Source organism: Erpetoichthys calabaricus, chromosome 11, assembly GCF_900747795.2.
Source record: "Erpetoichthys calabaricus chromosome 11, fErpCal1.3, whole genome shotgun sequence".
Classification (NCBI taxonomy): Eukaryota; Metazoa; Chordata; class Cladistia; order Polypteriformes; family Polypteridae; genus Erpetoichthys; species Erpetoichthys calabaricus.
In genome coordinates, this window is record NC_041404.2 from 147,198,606 (window position 1) to 147,222,804 (window position 24,199).

Below are 24,199 nucleotides of genomic sequence, written 5' to 3' on the forward strand. Positions count from 1 at the left end.
ATCTATCTATCTATCTATCTATCTATCTATCTCTTATACAGTGCCTTCTATCTATCTATCAAGCTGGAATTTACGTTATAAAACAATGTGTAATATCGAAGAATTTGAAAAAGTGTGGGGAGTGAAGGGGGTGCTGTGCTCCATTGAGGAGGGGCGACTAAAAATCAATTTGGAATAACGAGGAAGAGCTGGTGTGCGATTGTTATGTTAAATGTTATAAGGATTGTTTTGAGAACTGAATACTTACTACAGACTTGTGTATTTGACTTAATGTGTGGGGCAGGAGGCGTGGACAGGGGAGTAGTGGAGGAGTAATGTAATTATTATTTTTCTTGAGAAATTGTCATTTATATTGATGTGTTTATGTTTTCTATTATTGTGCAAAATAAAGTTTATATTAAAAATAAAAAATCTATCTATCACTATTATATAGTGCCTATTCTATTCCATCTATCTGTCTAATCGTTTAACATTCACATGATCTGCCAGCTCTTCTTCCTCATTTCATAGGCAGCGGTACCTACTGTGCCACCCCCGTCTAAATTCCTATTTGTTTCCCTCAGGTGACAGGTGAAAATGACAGGTGGGGAATTCACGCCGCGTTCTGCTAAAATCGTGTATTTTCATTTTATTTTTTTGTACATGTGATGCTGTTTCACACTTATCTACAGGTCGGGTTTTTCATTTAATTCCGTGAGCCGAGTCTATCCTTTTAAAGTCGCTCATTTTCGCATTGCGAAGAACTCTTGCGACACTGGGTGCAGTTCCAACCTGCCTTCTTTATTTTTTCGCATCGACGTGCGCGTGCCCCCGGCTCGCCTGCACTTGTGCGTGCGCGCTCCATTCCACCTCCCCTAGCTCGGTCGCTTCTGTTCTGTTTGGTTTCTCCTCCTCGTATCTTTGGATGATGAGAAGATGGTGGCTGTCTGGCGATGAAGCGACCTCCGTCCCCCCACCGCAGCCCCTCTCAGTGTATTGTCGGGACAGGCAGGAAGTAAAAGATAACGGCGTTGTGAGTTACTTTTTTTCTCTCTTTTTTAATTATGTTTTTTAATGGGAATTGACGCTTTGACTAGTTCTAAACCTAGAGGAGCAAAAAGAAAGAAGCGCCCTGCCCACTTCTTTCAAGTGACAGTAATTGAATTTAAGTCCCAGAAGTGAAGCGCATTCCCCTGGGGGCTGCTATCCTGAGAGAAACTCCGCGAGGAGGAAAGAGCGAGAGACAGAGAAGCGGCGACATCGATCACCCCCCCCTCCTCTTTGCCAAGAGGCCCCGTCGCGTTCCCACCAGGCGCGATGCGCGGAGGAAGTTTTTCCCTTCAAACTGCCAGAAGGAGAACGACATTCCCTGCGTTGAATGCGCGATCCCTTCCCACAGGATTTGTTTTCAGTTCTGTTTTTATGGTGCCTGATCGTGTCTTGTCATCTTTATATGAGCGGAAATAAGAATAAACAGCACTGGCAAGTACTTTGCATTCTACTTTTTCAAGTGACGTCTCGGAGTCTTCTTTCGGCTCCAGAGTCCCGGCGGTTGGCACTGGTGGAGGCTATTCAGGAAAGGACGTGGATGTGCGGATGGCTGCAGGCCCAGCCGGGAAAAGGCGAGTAGACAGCAGCGGGAGCCGGTTGTTATTTATTTTATTCTTTTTTTTTTTTTTTTTTTTTGAAGGATTGAGCGCTTATGGAAATGAGCAGACGGGAAGACCAGCAATCGTATAACGCTGCAGATCTGTCAGTCTGCCAGCTTAAACGTATTTCGAGAAAAGCCATGCCACCAGCGATGGCACGAGCTAAAGCGGAGGAAGACTCGTAAAATTGTGCGACAGACGTGCCCACCGCAGAGTCTTGCAAGCCGGGGGGTGAAGAAGAGGGGCGTGTGAGGAGACTGAAACGGGCCGACGGTGTCGTCGCGCAAATGCGCAATTAGGGGCCAGGAGAGCGCAAAAGGCAGACTTGTCACTCGTCGAGGGGAGGACACGGCGGTGAAGGTTGTGGCTTCGTGTGTGAACGCAGGAGTAGGGGGCGAAGAGGCATACGAGGACGCTTTCTGCGATGACTGGGGCAGAACGACATGGAATAAACAAGTGTGTACCCAAGGGCTGGCCGCCAACTGACGCAATCTAACCGAGGCTTAAGAATGACACTTGAAGACTCTGGAGCCAAGTGCCGAAGTGCAAGCGTTCCACAGTGGGGTTAAAGTCTGTGCCTGGCATAAAATCCCCCGAACAGTCCATTTGCTGCCTTGCTTTATTTTTTTTTTCTTCTTCTTCTCCTTCTCCTTTTGTTTTGATTATCTACCCACCTTCATAAACATGGCTTCTCCGCAGCAGCCTCTGTTCCACAGCACCGAGGTCAGCTGCGATGCCACAGGAGATGGTGTGGCGGTGAAGATCAACCCCAGACTGGCAGCGGCCGCCGCTGCCGCCAGCAGTAGCAGCAGCTCCTCCAAGCACTGCAAGTACAGCATCTCGTCCAGCTGTAGTTCGGGAGAATCGGGCGCCCGTCGAGGGCCGACGGCGCAACTCCGACGGCCAAAGAAGAAGCTGCCCCAACTCTTTGAGAGGTCCTCGCAGCAGTGGTGGAACCCGCGGTTCGATTCATCCAACCTGGAGGAGGCCTGTTTGGAACGGTGTTTCCCTCAGACCCAGCGGCGATTTCGATACGTCCTCCTGTACCTGGCCACCGCTTGCCTACTGTGGACTATCTATTTTGTGATCAATAAGGAAAGGTGCGACTGGATTCTTTTTTTGTCCCCCACCGTGGGCTTCTTTGGATTCTGTATTTTGCTTTTCATTTTCACTTTTACTCGTTTCTATGCCCGCATGTACGCGTGGGTCTCTTTGCTTCTCTTTATAGTGACATTTGCCTTAACATTAGCACCCCAATTCCAAAAAGTTAAGCCATCCCTCTCAAATGATAGCAATATCACAAACCTCTTGGAGCCATGTCTTTCGCCAGTGGGGTGTTTCTCCCTCTGCATGGAGGTGCTCTTGCTGCTCTACACCGTCATGCACTTGCACCTCTACCTTTGCGTGATGCTTGGAGTCCTCTACTCGACTCTCTTTGAAGTTCTTTATTTCCTCTCTGGAAACCTGGACCCAAGTGGCGCTGAATACTGGCTGGCTCCAGGAAAAGCGTTCCTGCACATCTGTGCGCACGCCATCGGCATCCACTTGTTCATTATGTCCGAAGTTCGCTTGCGAAGCACTTTCCTCAAGGTGGGCCAGTCAATCATGCACGGCAAAGACCTGGAGGTCGAGAAGGTCCTGAAAGAGCGAATGATTCATTCAGTCATGCCCCGGATGGTGGCCGATGAGTTGATGAAACAAGGAGACGACGAGAGTGAAAACTCCGTCAAGCGCTACTCCGCCTCTAGTCCGAAGAGCAAGAAAAAAAAGAGCTCGATTCCAAAGGCTCACATTATTTTTCGTCCTTTTAACATGAAGCGCATGGAACCGGTCAGTATTTTATTTGCTGATATTGTGGGATTTACTAAGATGAGCGCTAATAAGTCGGCCCACGCCCTCGTGGGCCTTTTAAACGATCTCTTTGGACGATTTGACCGACTTTGTGAGATCACCAAATGTGAGAAGATCAGCACGCTGGGGGACTGCTATTACTGTGTGGCGGGATGTCCGGAACCACGCAATGACCACGCTTACTGCTGTATTGAGATGGGCCTTGGCATGATTATCGCCATTGAGCAGTTCTGCCAAGAAAAGAAAGAAATGGTTAATATGAGGGTTGGCGTACACACTGGCACCGTGCTGTGTGGCATCCTGGGAATGAAACGTTTTAAGTTTGACGTGTGGTCGAATGACGTGAACCTTGCAAACCTGATGGAACAGCTGGGCGTAGCAGGAAAAGTGCACATCTCGGAAGTGACGGCTAACTTCTTGGATGATCGGTACCTGCGCGAAGATGGCAAAGTGATGGAGAGAGTTGGGCCGAGTGTGGTGGCTGATCAGCTGAAAGGTAAGGAACATAGTCTCTGCTTCATTTTACTCCTTTTGATAGAAAAATGTTGGAAAAGCTAACATTCAAAGATGGGGAGGCATAGCGATGCAGCATGCTTTGCTTGGATTGTGCTTTTGGGCGCCTTTTGTGTTCAGCTTGCTTGTGGCTCCCCGTGTGTGTTCAGGGCTGTGGAGTCGGCCCTCACACCCTTCAACTCTCGACTCCTTAATTTATGGGACCATCGACTCTGACTCCTCGATTTGTAATTTAAGCCTGTATACGGTACCTGGCAAAAGTTTGGGGTCGCCCAGAAATTGTCATGTTTCTGACAGAAATTGATGGTCTTTTTTCATCAAGATACCATTAAACTAAATTTAACACGGGGATACAATTGGAAACTTGTGAAGGGTAAATTTCGCACAAACATTAGGAAGTTTTTCTTTACACAAAGAACGATAGACACTTGGAATAAGTGACCAAGTAGTGTGGTGGACAGTAAGACTTTAGGGACTTTCAAAACTTAACTTGATGTTACTTTGGAAGAAATACGTGGAGAGGACTGGCGAGCTTTGTTCGGCTGAATGTTCTGTTCTTGTCTAGAGTGTTCTAATGTTCTAAACTGATTTTAAAATATAGTGCGTATAATGGCTATTACAGCTTGCATAGACTGACTTTTAATTTATCTTTAACTAGCTGAAATACAGGCGGCACGGTGGCGCAGTGCTGCTGCCATGCAGTTAGGAGACCTGAGTTCGCTTCCCGGGTCCACCCTGCGTGTCTGCACGGGTTTCCTCCCACAGTGCAAAGACATCCAGGTTAGGTACATTGGCGATTCTAAATTGTCCCTAATGTGTGTGTGTGTGTGTGTGCGCGCCCAGCGGTGGGCTGGCGCCCTGCCCGGGTTTGTTTCCTGCCTTGTGCCCTGTGTTGGCTGGGATTGGCTCCAGCAGACCCCCGTGACCCTGTGTTCGGATTCAGCGGGTTGGAAAATGGATGGATGGATGGAAAATCCTGGAATGGAAAGCAAATGCAAGGCCACGATACGTGATAATCTGGAAAGACATTTTAAAGACCCGCGAGACCAAGGAGACTTGCCACGGTGCGTCTTGCGGGGACCGTAAACATGAGACTTGGTGCCAATAGGTTGTCCCAGGGCCATAGCAAAAAGGACAGCGGCTGTACAGGCTTTAAAAAGATCGAAGGGCAGTGCGACAGCAGGTACCCCAAACGAATGCGAGCAGCGTTATACATCCTGCAAGAACGAATTCAAACACGCCCGGGGCCAGAAATAAAAGACAGGTATTGCTTTTACAAAGTCACGCGAGACCAGGCAGTGAGCCATCATTTGAAACATGTCAACAGACCTCTAAGCTAGCAGTTGTTGGATTGCTTTTGGCAGGCAAGCATCATGTGCTCGGAGCTCTTAAAACAACGACATGCGACAGGCAGAAGAGGCAGCTAGCAAGCAGAAAAAGACAGCAAATAATCCAAAGACATATCCTTAGCGTATGTTCAGCCGCAACACCCTTCACAACACGAGCAGTATTATACGTCTGGGAAGAAAGAGATGTAAACACGCGTGGGGCAGGAAATAAAGAAACAAGTATTGTTTTTACAAAAGGTTTTAAAGTAAAAGTGAAAATAATGCATATGTAACAATTCACAAGAAAACAACAATCTGTTTAAATTGTAGATTGCCTGCCTAAGGTAAAGTCATCCCTGATGAATGGGGACGTGGGAATGAGGGGTTCTTTCATTGGATTAGCGCTATTCCAGATGTGGAATAGCAAAATGGGGGAGGCAGCTTGATGAATGAGGTCTCCAGGACTTAAAACAAATCCAAACCATATTATGTGATATCATTTAATGTGAAATTCTACTCCGTACTTCTAGAATTTTTATTTTTATACTGTATTGAGGATTTATTCTGTTCTGTGTATTGTACTGTATTGTATTGGCCCCCTTCTTTTTGACACCCACTGCATGCCCAACCTACCTGGAAAGGGGTCTCTCTTTCAAGTGCCTTTCCCGAGGTTTCTTCCATTTTTTCCCTAGAAGGGTTTTTTTTTTGGGAATTTTTTCGGGTCTTCTTAGAGAGTCCAGGCTGGGGGGCTGTCAAGAGGCAGGGCCTGTTAAAGCCCATTGCGGCACTTCTTGTTTGATTTTGGGCTATACAAAAATAAATTGTATTGTATATCCAGCAAACCAAACACAGAGGTTGGCGAGCGAAGCCCCCTAGTATATATATATATATATGTATATATATATATATATATGTATAATTAGAGAGAGAGAGAGATTAAGGAAGGTACAAAAACAGTGTCATTGAACAAAAGACAGCACTTGCAGAATTGAATAAAAGGTTGTATTATTATCAGAAGAAAAAAGTTTATTCCGGTTATTCTATGTGAAATTGGAAATTTCAACACATTATATTACGATTTACATTTAGTCGGAATAGGAGTTCCAACTCCAGTAACTCAATAATTGCTTCCCAGTCCACCTCCACAGCCCTGCCTGTGTTTGTGTGTTTCCTCCTCCAACCTAAAGATTATTGGTGACTCTGAATTCTCCCAAATGTGTTCATATATGGTTGTGAGACATGGACGCTATCCAGTGACCTGAGATGAAGACTGGACTCCTTTGGTACTGTGTCTCTCCGGAAAATCCTTGGGTACCACTGGTTTGACTTTTGTTGTTCATGGAGTCCCGCATGAGGCACATTTTGAGGCAGCGTCAGTTACGGAACTACGGCCATGTGGCGCGTTTCCCAGAGGGTGATCCGGCTCGTAGGATCCTCATTATTGGGGACCCAAGCAGCTGGACCAGGCCAAGGGGTCGCCCACATAACACCTAGCTGCGACAGATAGAGGGTCATTTCTGGAAGGTGGGACTGGACCACGTGTCTGCCTGGGGGTTTGCCAACCGGGACCCTGAGTTGTTTCATCGTGTAGTGGGTGCGGCCAAGCGCTGTACCAGTGCATGCTCCCCGACTTGACTTGACTTGTGTTCATAAGCATACCCTGTATAATAACGAGTGGGGTTCTCCACAGAAGAAGCATTGTCACCAGTGCTGGAGTACACGGCTTGTGTACAGTGTAGAAAATAAAGGAGACGGGTGTGCCATGTAAACAAGAAACAATACATTGTGCTTTGCTGGAAAATGATAGCTGCATGTTAGGCTCAGGCTGACACCTCAGTCTGAAGTCCGTTTACAACTCAAGCAACGGCGGCTTATGTGACCTGCTGAGGTTCACAAGAACTTCAGTGCTGGGGATTTACCCGGCAGCCATAAAATGTAAAGTGCCACACCTTGGCTGCTACTTTTCAAGTTGGAGAAGCTTCCGGCTTTTTATTTTTTTTCATAATGAAAGAATTTGCTGTTTAATTGAAAGTGTTACTTCAACTGAAAGGTAAAATTATATATATGTGTGTGTGTATATATATATATATATATATATATATATATAATGTAGTAAAAAAGAAAGCAAACACAGAAAAAGGCACGTCTATGACCCTGTATAATAAAAACAAAACGATTGTTTTATAAAGGTGCTAATAATGTCTTTTTAGATCTATGATAATTCTGGAAGTAATAATTTAATAGTGTTTTAGCAAGAACGCTTACGTTTTGAGCAAGAGACTGGATAACAGACATGTGGTTTATGGAAAAGTAAGTTGTTTTTTTTCCCCCATAGATGTTTTTCACATTATTTGCCGTTGTTCAATACTGACAGTTGCTGTGAACTTCTGTTATCTCATAAAGTTCTTTCTCTCTATTCCACATGAAAATGAGATTAAACTTTTTTCTTGGCCTCCACACACAAGAACATCGGGTAAGTAACGTGTCTAATACAGAACTCAACAAATCGGCAGTGGTCTCCCCTCGACTTTCTCGTATACTCAGATATGGGGATGGATATTTGAGGAGTAAACTGTAAGACAATGTTTAGATTTTTATATTATGTACATTAAGGAACCGTCAACAAATCAAATCAAATTAATAATATATTGAACAATTATTATTAAAGTAAAGTTGAATAAATCGGACTCTGCACCTGCATGAATAAAAGGTAAAGCACCACCTCCGGTTAGCGGAAATAACCCAAAAGTTGTTAGAAATCTACGTTTTGTGCCCAATACTTGTATGCAGTATTTGATTGACCAAAGTGAAAGCGTACTCAAGTTATCGTGTTTACACACAGACGTAATTCTAAAAATGGTATTTTTCGGATTCAGGGAGGTCTAAAACTTCGAGAATCATCAAAATTCTCGAAATGGAATTTTTGGAGGATTCCAATACTTTTCCCTACACTTCATATAAACGAGAAAGTCAGGAAGGTCCAAAACGTCGAGATTCAACAAAATCTCGACATCAAATTTTTGGATGATTACAACAACAACAATATTTATTTCTACAGCACATTTTCATACAAATGATGTTGCTCAAAGTGCTTTACAGCAGTGGTCCCCAACCTTTTTGACAGCAAGGACCACTTTATTAGATGCAAATTTTTCCATGGATCAGTTTGGGGGGGGGGGGGGGGGCAGTTTTATACACAATTTACATAACATTTCTATTATTATTAAAGTTATTAAGCAGTTCGCATACTTTTGCAATCTGAGATTTTTCTTCTTTTTTTGCATATAACAAAGACATTTGCTTTACATTTGCCAATCCAACAGATTGCACATCACAAACATTAACACTGCTATCTTTCTTTCGTGTCTGCCGTTTCTATAGGAGGGTGACCATGAGTTAAATTCCAATGGATGTTTTTCAAATGTTGACAAGCAATAAGCAAAAGGAATCAATGAAAACCACAGACAACAAAAACAGCAAAAAAAAAAAAAAAAAAACAGTACGAGGAAAGTTCGAAGAAAGAGATTTTTTTACAATATTTCTGTTTGGGGATCGTTGTGCAAACGTACAAAACTGAGCTGCGACCACAGATCTAACTGCTCTGTGGATGAGTCATTCAAGCATTTCAAGGTCACTTCATTGTAATGAAAGCATCTGTTGAATGTACTTCGTAGTAACGTGATTTCTATAGACTCGTGTCATATGGGGAAACTGTCGGGACCATAAAAATACTTTGTTGTAATACTCTCTCACCTTGGTCTCTCTCCTCTCTCTGCGCCGCTGCAAAGCCGCCGCCCGCCAAGCGTTCTGAAAAGTCTGAGTGAGTCTCCGTTGCCGGCAGTTCTCTCGCGGCCCGGCTGTCAGACGGCTGCGGACCGGTAGTGAGCCGCAGACCGGGGGTTGGGGACCCCTGCTTTACAGGATGAAGAAAGAGAAAAAAGCCAAAATATTAAAAATACAATTGGGCAATACTAATTAACATAGAATAAAAGTAAGGTCCAATGGCCAGGGAGGACAGAAAAAAAAAAAAATTCTGCAGGGGTTCCAAGGCCACGAGACCACCCAGCCCCCTCTAGGCATTCTACCTGACATCAATGACCTCAATCAGTCCTCATGGTTTTCAGGCTCCACGTGGAAGAACTTGACGATGATACTTTCCCTATACTTAGTATACGAGAAAGTAAAACTTTGGCTGAACTTGCAGTCCTTTAGGTTCCAAGTTTAAAGGGGCGGGTCAGGGGTGGGGACAGCGGAAGTGATGTCAGCAGTGGACTGGCTGTCGGAGTGCATGCATGTGTGATTTTTATATAACACGACACTGGAGAGTACGGCCACTTCAAGGATTCAGCCTATTGGACTTGTGCCCCGTCTGGGGGTTTTCCTGTCTTGCACCCAATGCTTGCTGGGATAGGTTCCAGCATCTTTGCCAACCCTGCTCTGGAAAAGCAAGGTTAAAAATGCGTGGATAGATTTGAATCTCATATGTGGACGGGAGTTGGTGGCAGAATTGTCACTCTAGTCACCATAAAAAAACCCCACATTGGTTCCAGTCCATCTATATTACTAAACCACAGTTTAGTTTATGTACGGACGCACCGAAACGCATGCGCACTGCGCTCAAATGCAGCGGCTTCCCACAGTCAGTAGGTGGCGCCTGTATGGATAAACACAATGAACGAACGCAACAACAATGAACAAAGGCGCCCACACAAAGAATCCGCTGTAGTACAAATGCGCCGCGGCTTCCCAGAGTCACAAAGAGACCGCTGTAGTACAAATATGTGTAGTTAGATTTATGCACGGCGCACGCACCGAAGCGCATGCGCACTGCGGCACCCCAGAGTCAAACGCAGCAGCTTCCCAGAATCGGTAGGTGGCACCCACTTCACGACCTGTGAACTAAACATGAGGTAAAGCGTGCACGCCAGGTTCTACAGCCGCCCGGACGCGACCGCACACACCTAAACTTGGCTGTGCTCCACTCTGCCAGCAGTCGGTGTCAGCAAAGTCAACGGAATCACGTCTCCACAAAACGAAACCGCCTTAGTACAGATATGCTTATTTAATTAAATGACATTTCCCCAGACGCACCCACCATCCATGATATGTCATACATCCAAATATCGAACGGAACAGAAGCTGATTGCCATTCTTGGATTTACGATTCTCTAGAGAATCGCGGGCTTACTTGTCTGAACTAGTGTGGTGCTGAGGTATCACCCGTTGCATGGCTTTACTTGGGTCCTAATCTGGGATCCTGAGTTGTCATGGAGTGGGTGCGGCAGTGTGCGGTATCGGCTCATGCTCCTAACCTCCTCCTCCTCCTCCTCCTCCTGTGGACATTCTCTCAGTGTACCCCAGAATGGTCCCACGTCATCTATTGGGCAGATTGTCAGTTTTGCATTGGCCCTGTGTTGGTATCCAACTCTCCAGTGGCGCGGCATCTTTGTGATCGCTTGTTGGCTTGTGCCCAGTGTTGCAAGGATGCGACCCCAAATTTGAAGCCTGTTATATTGCCTTTATGGCATTTTACGTCTGTTTGTTTCTGCAGTGACATGTGCACTCGGGTTGTCGCATTAGCTGCTTTTATCCAGTTTAAAGGCTGACAAATCAGAACAATGCTTTTAAGCGGTAACCCAATCCGTAGCCGGCCTTTACAGACGAGACCTGATGAAATTTGCATGCGCAGTGTTTTGTGTTCATTGTGCTGTTTTGAGAAAGCAGCCAAACAAAGCGCTGAGCAGATTATGAGTGTTCACCTTGGCGTGGTTTGCCCTTTTTTGTCGCATTACAACTTAGAACAATGATGGATTTTTTTGTGGGGTTAGCACCATTTGATTTACACAACAGGCCTACTGCTTTGAAGGTGTAGAATATTTTTAATTGTGACACAAAGAATAATTAAGACAGAAACACAGAAATCCTGCGTGTGCATAAGTATTTGCCCCCCTAAAGTCCGTGCTTTGGTGAGTCGCCTGTTGCTGCTCCTGTTGAATATGTCTCCATTAGCTTAGCCACTGGGATTTTCACCCACTCCACAAGGCCAAACTGTTCCAACACCTTCAAGTTGGTGTGCGGTAGTGCTGGGAGGTATACCGGTTCATACCGAAAACCGTTTTTTATTTTTGTTATGATATGGATTTATACCGCAACACCAGTTTAAATAGCCTAAACAACATTCAGAACGTGGCACAGCGGAAAACTGTTTAAGGTGGGACCTTTTTCACTACTAAACACGCATGTAACGGAGTACATGCATTAGTGGAGGTACTGAGCGGTGAAACTGAAGCTGTAGCAGACGATAAAGTTGAACGTGATGACACAGAAGAACTTGTGCTGAAAAAAGGAGCCGTGTCTGTTGTTGTCTGGAGATTACTTTGGTTTTTACAGGTCGGATGTGGACCAAACAACTATTTACTGCAATTGCTGTCGAGCTGAAGTTGTCAACACGAGCAAGTTGCATCAGGGTGGTTGCACCACCTTAGCCGCAGACATGCTCTGGAGTGCCATGAATGTAATGAACTAAGATTGGCACCCTCCACATCCTCGGGTAAAACGGAAAAAGCGAGAGGACACTCGAGTCAGACGTCACTTGTAGACGCATTTGCTAGAGGTAGTGCCTACGACAAAAAAAGCAAGCCATTACAATCCATATAGCTAACGTGTCAGTGGACAGACATTGTTAACATTAACAGAAGGTGTAGTTGGTTTATAAAAAAATATTTACTCTTTATTCGTTTTCTAAGACATGTTCAGTGCAATACAACTTTTGACAAGCACCTCTGGATATTTTACTAAGTTTAAATGCCTCTTTGGATGGTTGTCAAAATGATAGTTTAAGTTGTTTGCAAAATTTGTTCAATAAAAAGGTTCTATATTTTGGTTGCAACTGTCATGCAATGTGATTCCTTCTCTTCATTAGTGCCACCCCCTTGAAAACTATCACTTTATGGGGCCATGCAAACCTGTATTAATATTTGTGTGCACATTAAAATGTGTTTTTGTACAATGTACAATTCTCATGACAGTCTAATAGGTCATTCTTAGCCAGTCTACTGCAGTAATTGCAGTGGAAAATGTGGTTAACATCCACTCATGCATGGGATAAAAAAATACCGTCCAATATCGTGAAACCGGGATAATTTTGAAAAATACCGTGATAAAGAATTTTGGTCATACCGCCCAGCACTAGTGTGTGGCCATCTTCAAGTCATGCCACAGATTCTCAGTTGGATTGCTGTCTGGGCTTTCACTCAGCCATTCCGAGACATTTAAAAGGTTTCCCTTTAACCCACTCGAGTGTCACTTTAGCAGGATGTTTAGGGTCATTTATTGTCCTGCTTGAAAGGTGAACCTTCATCTCCGTCTCAAATCTCTGGCAGACTGAAACAGGCTTTTCTCAAGAATTGCCTCGTATTTAGTGTCCTCCATCTTTCCTTCAATCCTGACCCCACAGCATGGCGCTGCCATCACCATACATCACAGTGGGAATGGTGTTCTTGGGGTGATGGGAAGTGCTGGGTTTGAGCCACACATGCCGTTTCCCATGATGGGAAGTCTCACCTGACCAGAGAACGTTCTTCTTCCATGTGTTTGGGGAGTCCGCCACATGTCGTTGGGCAAATTCCAAACATGTTTTCTTTAAGCAATGGATGTTTTCTGGCCACTTTTCTGTAAAGCCCTGCTCTATGGAGTGTACGGCTGAAAGTGGTTCTGTGGACAGATACTCCCATCTCCACTGTGGATCTTTGTAGCTCCTTCGGTGTTATACTTGGTGGGTCTTATGCCTCTCTGATTAACGTCCTCCTTGCCCGGTCTGTGAGTTCTGGTGGGTGGTGTTCTCTTTTTCAGGTTTGTAGTGGTGCCGTATTCTATGCGTTTTGTCCTAATGTGTTTGATGGTGCTCTGAGGGATATTTCTTTATAACTCACCCCTGAACTCTTCTTCTCCACGACTTTATCTCTGACCTGTTTGGACTGCTCCTTGGCCTTCATGTTGCCTGCTTAGTGGTGTTGCAGAGAGGTTGGGCTTTCAGAACAGGTCTGTTAATCTTGACATCATGTGACACTTTGATTGCACATCAGCTGGTTATGTGACTTCTGAAGTCAATAGGTTGGGGTTTCATAGCAAACGGGATGAACTCAAATGTACGCCCGACGTTTCAGTTTTTACTTGTTTTGACCAGTGGTGTGTAAATATAAAAATACGTTTTAAAACATCTCCACTTTTCCAGTTTTTCTTCAGATTTAATCCGTTAAAATGTGAAATGGTGAAAATGTAAGCAGTAAACTACCAGAGGTTTAAATTTAAAGTTTAGGTTAGCAAATACCATCAGAAAGGAAATTTTTATCTATAATACGCTACTGTGGCTGTTCGTTTGTCTGTCCAGGATTTTAAATCACCTATAGCTCACAAATCGTTTGAACTATTGACCTGAAATTTGGTACTCATATACTATTTGATGTCTACTATCCGCTTTCGGGGTGATGATTGACCCCCACGGTTTTTCCTCTTTTTATTTTTATTTTTTGTTATTGTAGAATCAACTCTCGGCACTGGCCGTGCGGCGCATACATACGGGCGCCGTTCTCATCCCTACCACCTTCACAGTCACTTCCCCCACCTCTTCATATCTTAAATCATTTTTGAGGCAGATTGAAGACTTAAGTGCCAGCTTAAGTGAAAAATTAAAGAAAATGTACTAAGAAATTGCAACACAAACACTGACTACTTCTTCTTCTTTTGGCTGCTCCCGTTAGGTGTTGCCACAGCAGAACATCTTCTTCCATATCTTTTTTGTCCTCTCCATCTTGCTCTGTTATACCCATCACCTGCATGTGTTCTCTTTTACCACATCCATAAACCCTCTCTTAGGCCTTCCTCTTTTCCTCTTCCCTGGCAGCTCTATCCTTAGCACCCTTCTCTCATTATACTCAGCATCTCTCCTCTGCACATGTCCAAACCAACGTAATCTCGCCTCTCTGACTTTGTCTCCTAGATGTCCCACCTGAGCTGACCCTCTAATGTCCTCATTTCTAGTCCTGTCCATACAATACAATACAGTTTATTTTTGTATAGCCCAAAATCACACAGGAAGTGCCGCAATGGGCTTTAACAGGCCCTGCCTCTTGACAGCCCCCCAGCCTTGACTCTCTAAGAAGACAAGGAAAAACTCCCAAAATAACCTTGTAGGGAAAAAATGGAAGAAACCTTGGGAAAGGCAGTTCAAAGAGAGACCCCCTTTCCAGGTAGGTTGGGCGTGCAGTGGGTGTCAAAAGAAGGGGGGTCAATACAATACAATACAATGCAGTACACAGAACAGAACAATTTCTCAATATAGTAAGAAATAAAAAATATAAATTTTAGAAGTACAGAGCAGAATTTAACAGTAGATGATATATCCCATAATAAGATTTGGATTTGTGTAGAGTCCTGGAGACCTCATCCTTCAAGCTGCCTCCCCCATTTGGCCATTCCATGGCTGAAACAGTGCTGGGCCAGCCAATCCGATGAAAGGACCCCTCTTTCCCACGATTCCTGCGATCCTCCATCTGGGATGACTTTTCCTTAGGCAGGCAAAACAACTTGGCAGGTGGGCCGTGGCACCAAGTGCCACATTTGAGTACCGAGAAGAAAAACAGAATAAGTGAGGGTTAGTAACAAATTCTAACTGTCATGTTACTTATGTTTAAGTGCTAATGAGTAACAACAGCGATGCAGTCTGTACAGTTAATCAGCAGCTCTAGTCAGGGTGTGCTAAACTGAAGTTGTGAGTCTTCAGCCGGGATTTGAAAGCTGAGACCGAAGGGGCATCTCTTATAGTTGCAGGCAGACCAGTCCACAGGTTAGGGGCCCTGTAACTAAAAGCTCGACCTCCCATTGTTATTTTATTAATCCTTGGAATGCTAAGCAGACCGGCATCTTGACATCTTAATGTGTGCTCAGGTTTGTAAGTCATGATAAGTTCAGACAAGTCAGCCGGACCTCGACCATTTAATGCTTTATATGTTAAAAGGAGGATTTTGAAATCTGCCCTAAACTTAAACCGGGAGCCAGTGTAAGGATTTAAGAACTGGAGTGATGTGTTCGTCTTTTCTTGTTCTTGTAATAATCGTCACACCCAATGCAAATCTTAACATCTTTAACTCTGCCACCTCCAGCTCTGTCTCCTGGTTTCTGGTCAGTGCCACCGTCTCCAACCCATATAACATAGCTGGTCTCACTACCGTCCTGTAGACCGTCCCTTTCACTCTTGGTGACTTAATCAGATTTAACGCAAAAAGATGCTGACGAAAGAACGGAAGAAGCGGGCCGCTAAGGTGGAGTAAAGAAGAGCTGCTCAGGAAGCAGCAAGCACATCAGCCTCTGAGCAAACGAATGCTAAACGTACAGAGAAAGAGGAGGAGAACTAGGAGTGCTCAAGTCGAGTGTAACATGCAGTGCGCCATTACTGGTTTCAGAGTATTACAGATGTGTCTTCTTCAGGGAACCACTAATAGGTTACAGCCTTCAGGTAAAAAGTAAAGTAAAGTAAACCTTACAAGTTGAAGCAAACAATTTGAACAGGTGTCCCAACTTCTGGTGATTACTTAAAAACTCTCTGACTGTCTTAAAGCAGAGTTGGAACAGACTGTGTCACTACGCCCTGTGAAGTACTGCTTGGACAATAGTTGATTGATAACGGCAAGAAAATGGCAAAATGAAACGAGACTGAGCAGTATTACCCTTAGAAGTGTAGGCCTTTCATTTTAGAGAAATTGCAAAAAAAAAGGTCAAAGTCTCAGTGAGTCCAGTGGTGTCCTACACCATCCAAAGGCAACTAGGAAACTGGAAGAAAGTCTGATAGGAAGACACCTGGCAGAGCCAACGTCACAAGCCAATCAGAAGACGAGTTTCTGAGGGTCACCCGTCTCAGTTTCTACTGTGAAGAGGAGACTTTGTTCAGTCTGCGGTATTTCAAGGCCTTCTTTTGTCCGTTGAGGAATGGCTTTCCTACTGCCACTCGCCCTGTCAGACCTGCAGCACAAAGTCTCCTCTTTGCACACCCTTTTGGTTTATCACACCCGTGTTCGTGATGCACGATTCAGTAAAGTCATTGGTCCGGTTTTCCTTCTGCAGCCTGAGGATTTGCTTGTCATGTCATTTGGCAACATTTAAGATACTGCAGCATCAAAGCCACATCTGCCAGGACACAGGAGAGTTTTTACCCCCAAAGCTGTCAGACTCCTTAACACCAGGCTGCCCCCCTGGGACCTTCCACACGGCCTCAACCACCTTTAAAAACAGAACTTCTATACATGTGAGCCACTGTCCTGTGAAGACGAGTGTGCGGGTAGAAAAAGAACTGAAAATCTCATACTGACCTTTAAGGATTTTGACACTCTTGATATCCTTCTGGGCGGCACGGTGGCACAGTGGGTAGCGCTGCTGCCTCGCAGTTGGGAGACCTGGGTTCGATTCCCGGGTCCTCCCTGCGTGGAGTTTGCATGTTCTCCCCGTGTCTGTGTGGGTTTCCTCCGGGCGCTCCGGTTTCCTCCCACAGTCCAAAGACATGCAGGTTAGGTGGATTGGCGATTCTAAATTGGCCCTACTGTGTGCTTGGTGTGTTTGTGTGTGTCCTGCAGTGGGTTGGCACCCTGCCCGGGATTGGTTCCTGCCTTGTGCCCTGTGTTGGCTGGGATCGGCTCCAGCAGACCCTCGTGACCCTGTGTTCGGATTCAGCGGGTTGGAAAATGGATGGATGGATGGATGATATCCTTCTGCTGTGAAACATTCTGACCTGTCACTGTTTACACGTCTTAAACAACTATTATCATACACTGATCATTTCTGTATTATCTATATCTATTATTTATTATTTATTTATTATATTACATATCTTACACATCAATATTGCTGCTACTTCTTTGTCCTATCTTTGCACAATGTCTTGTCTTGTTTGTGTTTTAATTTTTAAATTTTAAGTCTATTTTTAATTTATTATTTGCATGTCATGTTTTTACACTGTGGACCCTGAGCTTCGCAATTTCGTCTATCTGTATACTTGCATATGGTTTATATGACAATAAAGTTCACTGTGACTTTGACTTAATTGGTCAGGTATAAGCAAGAAAAGGTACTGTATGTACCGAAGTGTGCCCGACAATGGAATGATGTCCCGTGAATGTTTTGATTTCCACCTGACGCTTCTGGGTAAGGAGGCAGCTCTTGGCAGCCCTGAACTGGATTAACCAGATTTGAAATTAATTAAAGAACAGTATCTTTAAAATGTTTGAACCGATCCAAAAAATGAATGAGCTGCTTTTATTACCATTATAGATTTTTCAGCTAACCGTTAAAACGACTGAAAAAAACCTCTCCTTAACTTATCTACAGTGGGGCAAAAAAGTATTTAGTCAGCCACCACTTGTGCAAGTTCTCCCACTTAAAAAGATGAGAGAGGCCTGTAATTTTCATCATAGGTATACCTCAACTATGAGAGACAAAATGAGATAAGAAAAATCCAGAAAATCACATTGTCTGATTTTTAAAGAATTTATTTGCAAATTATGGTGGAAAATAAGTATTTGTTCACCTACAAACAAGCAAGATTTGTGGCTCTCACAGACCTGTAACTTCTTCTGTAAGAGGCTCCTCTGTCCTCCACTCGTTACCTGTATTAATGGCACCTGTTTGAACTTGTTATCAATATAAAAGACACCTGTCCACAACCTCAAACAGTCACACTCCAAACTCCACTATGGCCAAGACCAAAGAGCTGTCAAAGGACACCAGGAACAAAATTGTAGACCTGCACCAGGCTGGGAAGACTGAATCTGCAATAGGTAAGCAGCTTGGTGTGAAGAAATCAACTGTGGGAGCAATTATTAGAAAATGGAAGACATACAAGACCACTGATAATCTCCCTCGATCTGGGGCTCCACGTGGGGTCAAAATGATCACAAGAACGGTGAGCAAAAATCCCAGAACCACACGGGGGGACCTAGTGAATGACCTGCAGAGAGCTGGGACCAAAGTAACAAAGGCTACCATCAGTAACACACTACGCCGCCAGGGACTCAAATCCTGCAGTGCCAGACGTGTCCCCCTGCTTAAGCCAGTACATGTGCAGGCCCATCTGAAGTTTGCTAGAGAGCATTTGGATGATCCAGAAGAGGACTGGGAGAATGTCATATGGTCAGTTGAAAAAAACTCTACTCTTCGCGTTTGGAGGAGAAAGAATGCAGAGTTGCATCCAAAGAACACCATACCTACTGTAAAGCATGGGGGTGGAAACATCAGGCTTTGGGGCTGTTTTTCTGCAAAGGGACCAGGACGACTGATCTGTGTAAACGAAAGAATGAATGGGGCCATGTATCGTCAGATTTTGAGTGAAAACCTCCTTCCATCAGCAAGGGCATTGAAGATGAAATGTGGCTGGGTCTTTCAGCATGACAATGATCCCAAACACACCACCCGGGTAACGAAGGAGTGGCTTCATAAGAAGCATTTCAAGGTCCTGGAGTGGCCTAGCCAGTCTCCAGATCTCAACCCCATAGAAAATCTTTGGAGGGAGTTGAAAGTCCGTGTTGCCCAGTGACAGCCCCAAAACATCACTGCTCTAGAGGAGATCTGCATGGAGGAATGGGCCAAAATACCAGCAACAGTGTGTGAAAACCTTGTGAAGACTTACAGAAAACGTTTGACCTCTGTCATTGCCAACAAAGGGTATATAACAAAGTATTGAGATGAACTTTTGTTATTGACCAAATACTTTTTTTCCACCGTAATTTGCAAATAAATTCTTTAAAAATCAGACAATGTGATTTTCTTTTCTCATTTTGTCTCACATAGTTGAGGTACAGTAATCCCTCGCTACTTCGTGGTTCACTTTTCGCGGATTCATGACTTCGCGGGTTTTTAAATACAAGTGATTGCCCGCCTATCGCGGAAGTGATGTTCCAGACCCATCAGCAACAGGAGAAAATCCGCGATATAGAAAGACCATATAAACAAACATTTTTATAGTTTAAGCCTTAAAATACCCATCCCACATGCTTTAAACACATGTAAACTTATAAAACACACTTTGTTAACACATATGATATGTGGATGTCGGGCTAAGGATATGAGTAACATCTCACTATTATAAAACATTTTAACTTCACGCAAGACAAGACAGTGAGACAGGAAAATTGGTGATGTACAGGCTTTTAAATTATTGACAGGCAGAGCGACAAGCAGCACAAAGTCCAGCACAAAGTCCACTTCTCCTTAGCGTTCATTCAGCTCCCCACCCCCTTGACAATGCGAAGTGGCAGGAGCGTACTGCGCCTCCGGGGAGGGGGGTTTGAGCGAACGTGCGTTCAGCCCCCACACACACACACTCCTCCTCCTCCTTCTGAATACACAGAGCGACAAGCAGGCATTTTGGCAGAAGCAGCACAAAGTCCATTTCTGCTCAGCGTGAGTTCAGCTGCCCCCCTTCACAAAGCGAGTGCAGACACATTGACGTCTGATCGCTGCGTGCAGTGTGCAGTGTTGGTCTGCGGTGTTTAAGAATGTAGAAAGTGTTTAAGAGCATAGGAAGTGTTTATAAGAGTGTGGGAAGGGTTTATAAAGCCTTAAAATATGTATAAATAATAAAATAAATATAGGGCGCTACTTCGCGGATTTTCACCTATCGCGGGGGGCTCTGGAACGTAACCCCCGTGATAGGTGAGAGATGACTGTATACCTATGATGAAAATTGCAGGCCTCTCTCATCTTTTTAAGTGGGAGAACTTGCACAATTGGTGGCTGATTAAATACTTTTTTGCCCCACTGTAAAATCAGTATTTTTAATTTTTAATTGCTACAGGACGTGTTCCCCCCCCCCCCCCCCCCAATCAGGTTGGCTAGAGAATTCTTGAAAGATCTCACTGATGTATTAATTTTTTTTGTCTTGCTAGTCTGTTTGTGCTTTAGTTTATTTCCATGCTTCTATTTTTAAACAATTAAAACCCTTTCATTCACCAGAAAAAAAAAAAAAAAATCACCGAATTGCCCGTTGAGGAGTGGTTTTGAACAATGATGGCACCCGTTTTGTTAGTTTTTGGCCCACTGCATTGTCAGAAAATCAATGCAGCACGCTGAGTTGAAACACTCTGTTGAGATGTGACTGTACACAAGATTGTCGAAATGCATGGATAAACTCTTTACTTGTGTTTATTTAGCAGATTTTTTTTTTATATATATACTTGGTGGGGGGGGGGGGCTTTTCCCCCTGCTCGCTTCACTGGCCCTGCATGCCACGCTGGCCATCACAGACTTGTAGAAGATGTGAAGGATGTCGCCACCACATTAAAGTGAGGAGTCATTTCAAGTTTGCGTCTGATAAGAAGTCTGTCCTTCGCGAAATCTGTCTGTCTATTATAAAAAAAAAAAAAAAAAACTTGGGACGAGAGACAGAGAGACACTTCAAGTCACGTCATACTTACAACCTTTGGAAGCAAGTCCCGTGATAGACATGCAGACCAGGTTTGTGGTGTAGCGGGTCCACAGCTCAAGTCAGAAAGACCACTTTTTAAATAAATAGTCGCCGCACTCGCGGCTTAGAGGTTGGAGGGGTTTGATGCATAATGCAGATGGTCCTTACTTAAGTGCACATGTGAGGAGTCGTCCGTATCCGTAATTGTTGCCGGGAGCTGCTGATTGCCACACCTGATCCACGTCCCCGTAACAAATAGAAGCGCGAGGCGGCTAGGAGGGGAGAAAAAGGGAGGAGAGAGAACGGGAGGTTAAGGGAGAAGAAGGCTGGAGAAGTGGGGAGCCGGTGCGAGTGAGCGACAGCGGGCTCGCATGAGCAAAGGCAGGCAGCTGGCAGGAGAGCCCTGGGGGAGTGTGGCCAACTTCTCGGAGGGGGCAGATTGAAGCGGTCGCTCCAGCTGAGTAATTGGGAGTAGCTGGAGTGACCGGCAGTGGAGTCGACTGGCCGTTGACGATAACGGGAGTCGTGGAGGATGTCACAGGACGCTGGGGGACAGACCCAGCCGGGACGCCTGGAAGGACCAGAAGGTGGCTTATACGTCCCCCGCGCCATGAGGGGGCAACCGCCCTGGAGCTTGAGGAGACCACGGGAAAGGAGCAAGGAGGCGGAAGGCCCATTGGGGGCGCCCCGAGCCTCATGGAGCCCGGGAAACAGGCACTTCTGCCACACCTAGGAAGGTGGAGGAAGATCCTTCCAGGGACGCCCGGGGTGCTTCTGGGTGCAAGTTCAGCGCTTCCGCCACACCAGGAAGTGCTGCCAGAAGAGTGTCATCAGGCACCTGGGACACATCCGGGTGAGAATTAAAGGGACCGCCTCCCAACAATCAGGGAGCTAGAGTCGGGAGAAGAGGAGAGGAAAGGCGGCCCACGGACATTTAGAAAAGAGACCCGTGGAGAGGGTGATTGGTTCTGGGGGCACTGTGTGCTGTGTGGGACTTTTGTATTTAATAAACGTGTGTGGCATTTGACGTCAATTGTCTGTCTGTCTGTTTGTCTGTCTGTGGTTGGGCTGTGTATCACAAGGATTTGGGCATGTTGTTCCCCAGCGTGAGCGCCCTGGCTGCTGGGGGAAGAAACCCAAGTCTCGGTCCAGCTGGAGCCCAATGTAGCCGGGGATCGGAGGGCTACCGGACCAGTGTTGAAGGAGCTGCATATGCAGGTAGGGCGACTCCCTTGTTGCGGGGCCTGGAAGAGAGAAGCTTGGGAGTTGCCGGGTTAAAGAAGGATAATAATTCTTTGCATTTATATAGTGCATTTCTCACTACTCAAAGCACTCAGTAATTGCAGGTTAAGGGCCTTGCTCAAGGGCCCAACAGAGCAGAGTCTCTATTGGCATTTACGGGATTCGAACCCGTAAACCTTCTGATTGCCCGTGCAGATCCCTAGCCTCAGAGCCACCACTCCGCCATGCACTGGGATTTGTGTTTTAAAAGACTGCTTCCAGCCATTATTTTAACCTCGTTGTTTTTCTTTATTGTGTTTTTAACCTCCACTAGTTCACTCGTTTTATTGGATTATTTATTTACAGTAATCCCTCGCTATATCGCGCTTCGCCTTTCGCGGCTTCACTCCATCGCGGATTTTATATGTAAGCATATTTAAATATATATCGCAGATTTTTTGCTGGTTTGCGGTTTTCTGCGGACAATGGGTCTTTTAATTTCTGGTACATGCTTCCTCAGTTGGTTTGCCCAGTTGATTTCATACAAGGGACGCTATTGGCAGATGGCTGAGAAGCTACCCAACTTACTTTTCTCTGTCTCTCTTGCGCTGACTTTCTCTGATCCTGACGTAGGGGGATTGAGCAGGGGGGCTGTTCGCACACCTAGACGATACGGACGCTCGTCTAAAAATGCTGAAAGATTATCTTCACGTTGCTGTCTTTTGTGCAGCTGCTTCCTGAAACGACATGCTGCACGGTGCTTCGCATACTTAAAAGCTCGAAGGGCACGTATTGATTTTTTTTATCTGTCTCTCTCTCTCTCTGTCTCTCTCTGCTCCTGACGGAGGGGGTGTGAGCTGCCGCCTTCAACAGCTTTGTGCCACGGTGCTTCGCATACTTAAGCCAAACAGCACCATTGATTTGTTTGCTTTTTTCTATCTCTGTGACTTTATATGCTCCTGACGCGCACTCCTTTGAAGAGGAAGATATGTTTGCATTCTTTTAATTGTGAGACGGAACTGTCATCTCTGTCTTGTCATGGAGCACAGTTTAAACTTTTGAAAAAGAGACAAATGTTTGTTTGCAGTGTTTGAATAACGTTCCTGTCTCTCTACAACCTCCTATGTTTCTGCGCAAATCTGTGACCCAAGCATGACAATATAAAAATAACCATATAAACATATGGTTTCTACTTCGCGGATTTTCTTATTTCGTGGGTGGCTCTGGAACGCAACCCCCGCGATGGAGGAGGGATTACTGTAATGACTATGCAGCACTGCCCTATTTATTTGAACACTGTTTTGATTTTGTTGATTTTAATAAAAGCACCTTTGCACTTTTTGCACCATCCCCTTGCTTCGTTGTTGTGCCAGCTTATCAGTGACATTACTGACGGTGTCGGGTTCAGAGCTCCTAGAAGCAAGATGGGAGTATGGAGCGGAACCCGCATCGTCACAAGGTTAGAGATAATGGAAGCAGGAAAATTTGAAAGTCTCAAAAAATGAGAGTAAAGATCACATTAGCGCAAAAAAACTGAAAATATTACTCGGTGAAATAATGGAACAGCGAAAAGAGATCGAATAGTGTTTGAGGATGTCTGGGGGACAAGAGAGACAAGGCAGTGACTGTAAAACGTTCAAAGCGCCGCACGAGATGCAGATCACATGGCACGGCAGCAGCAGCATACCAAACAGCTGATCGAGCAAAGAGGAGGTAAATAAAACAACTGTTATTTGTTTGCCATTGTATCACCGTTTAAGAGGGGTTTCGTAGGAGTGACTGCATCTCCTTGGGGTGCGTTCAGCCCCCCTCTTCACATCAGCACATCGCACTGGTGGGGTTAGGCGAGTGAAGTGCAGTACATGCGGCATGGCAGCAGCAGCAAGCCAGCAACTGATTGAGCAAATCTTGTGATGAGACGTGATCTTTGGAAGAGAGACAGAGAGAGACACTTTCACGTCCCGCGAGACGAACAAGTCACGTCATACTTACAACCTTTGGAAGCAAGTCCCGCGATACACATGCAGAGCAGGTTAGAGATAATGGAAGTAGGAAAATTCGAAAGTCTCAAAAAATGAGAGTAAAGATCACATTAGTGCAAAAAAACAGAAAATATTACTCGGTGAAATAACGGAATAGCGAAAAGCGATTGAATATTCAGGTGCCGTACAGGCTTTTAAATGTTTGAAGTGTCGCACAAAATGCAGATC

General features: G+C 45.0%; 1 protein-coding gene across 2 annotated transcripts in view; it reads left to right on the forward strand.

Moving 5' to 3' along the window:
- The first annotated feature begins 445 nt into the window (after positions 1–445).
- The window catches only part of adcy9 (adenylate cyclase 9), a 117,038-nt gene continuing 93,284 nt past the window's right edge, over positions 446–24,199 (forward strand). Inside the window, exons 1-2 of one of the 2 annotated variants that reach the window (XM_051933395.1) lie at positions 446–1,012; positions 1,670–3,975. In XM_051933395.1, coding sequence (XP_051789355.1) covers positions 2,313–3,975 — 1,663 coding nt within the window. In that variant the 5' untranslated portion in view covers positions 446–1,012; positions 1,670–2,312. The other variant, XM_051933394.1, reaches the window with a different exon arrangement.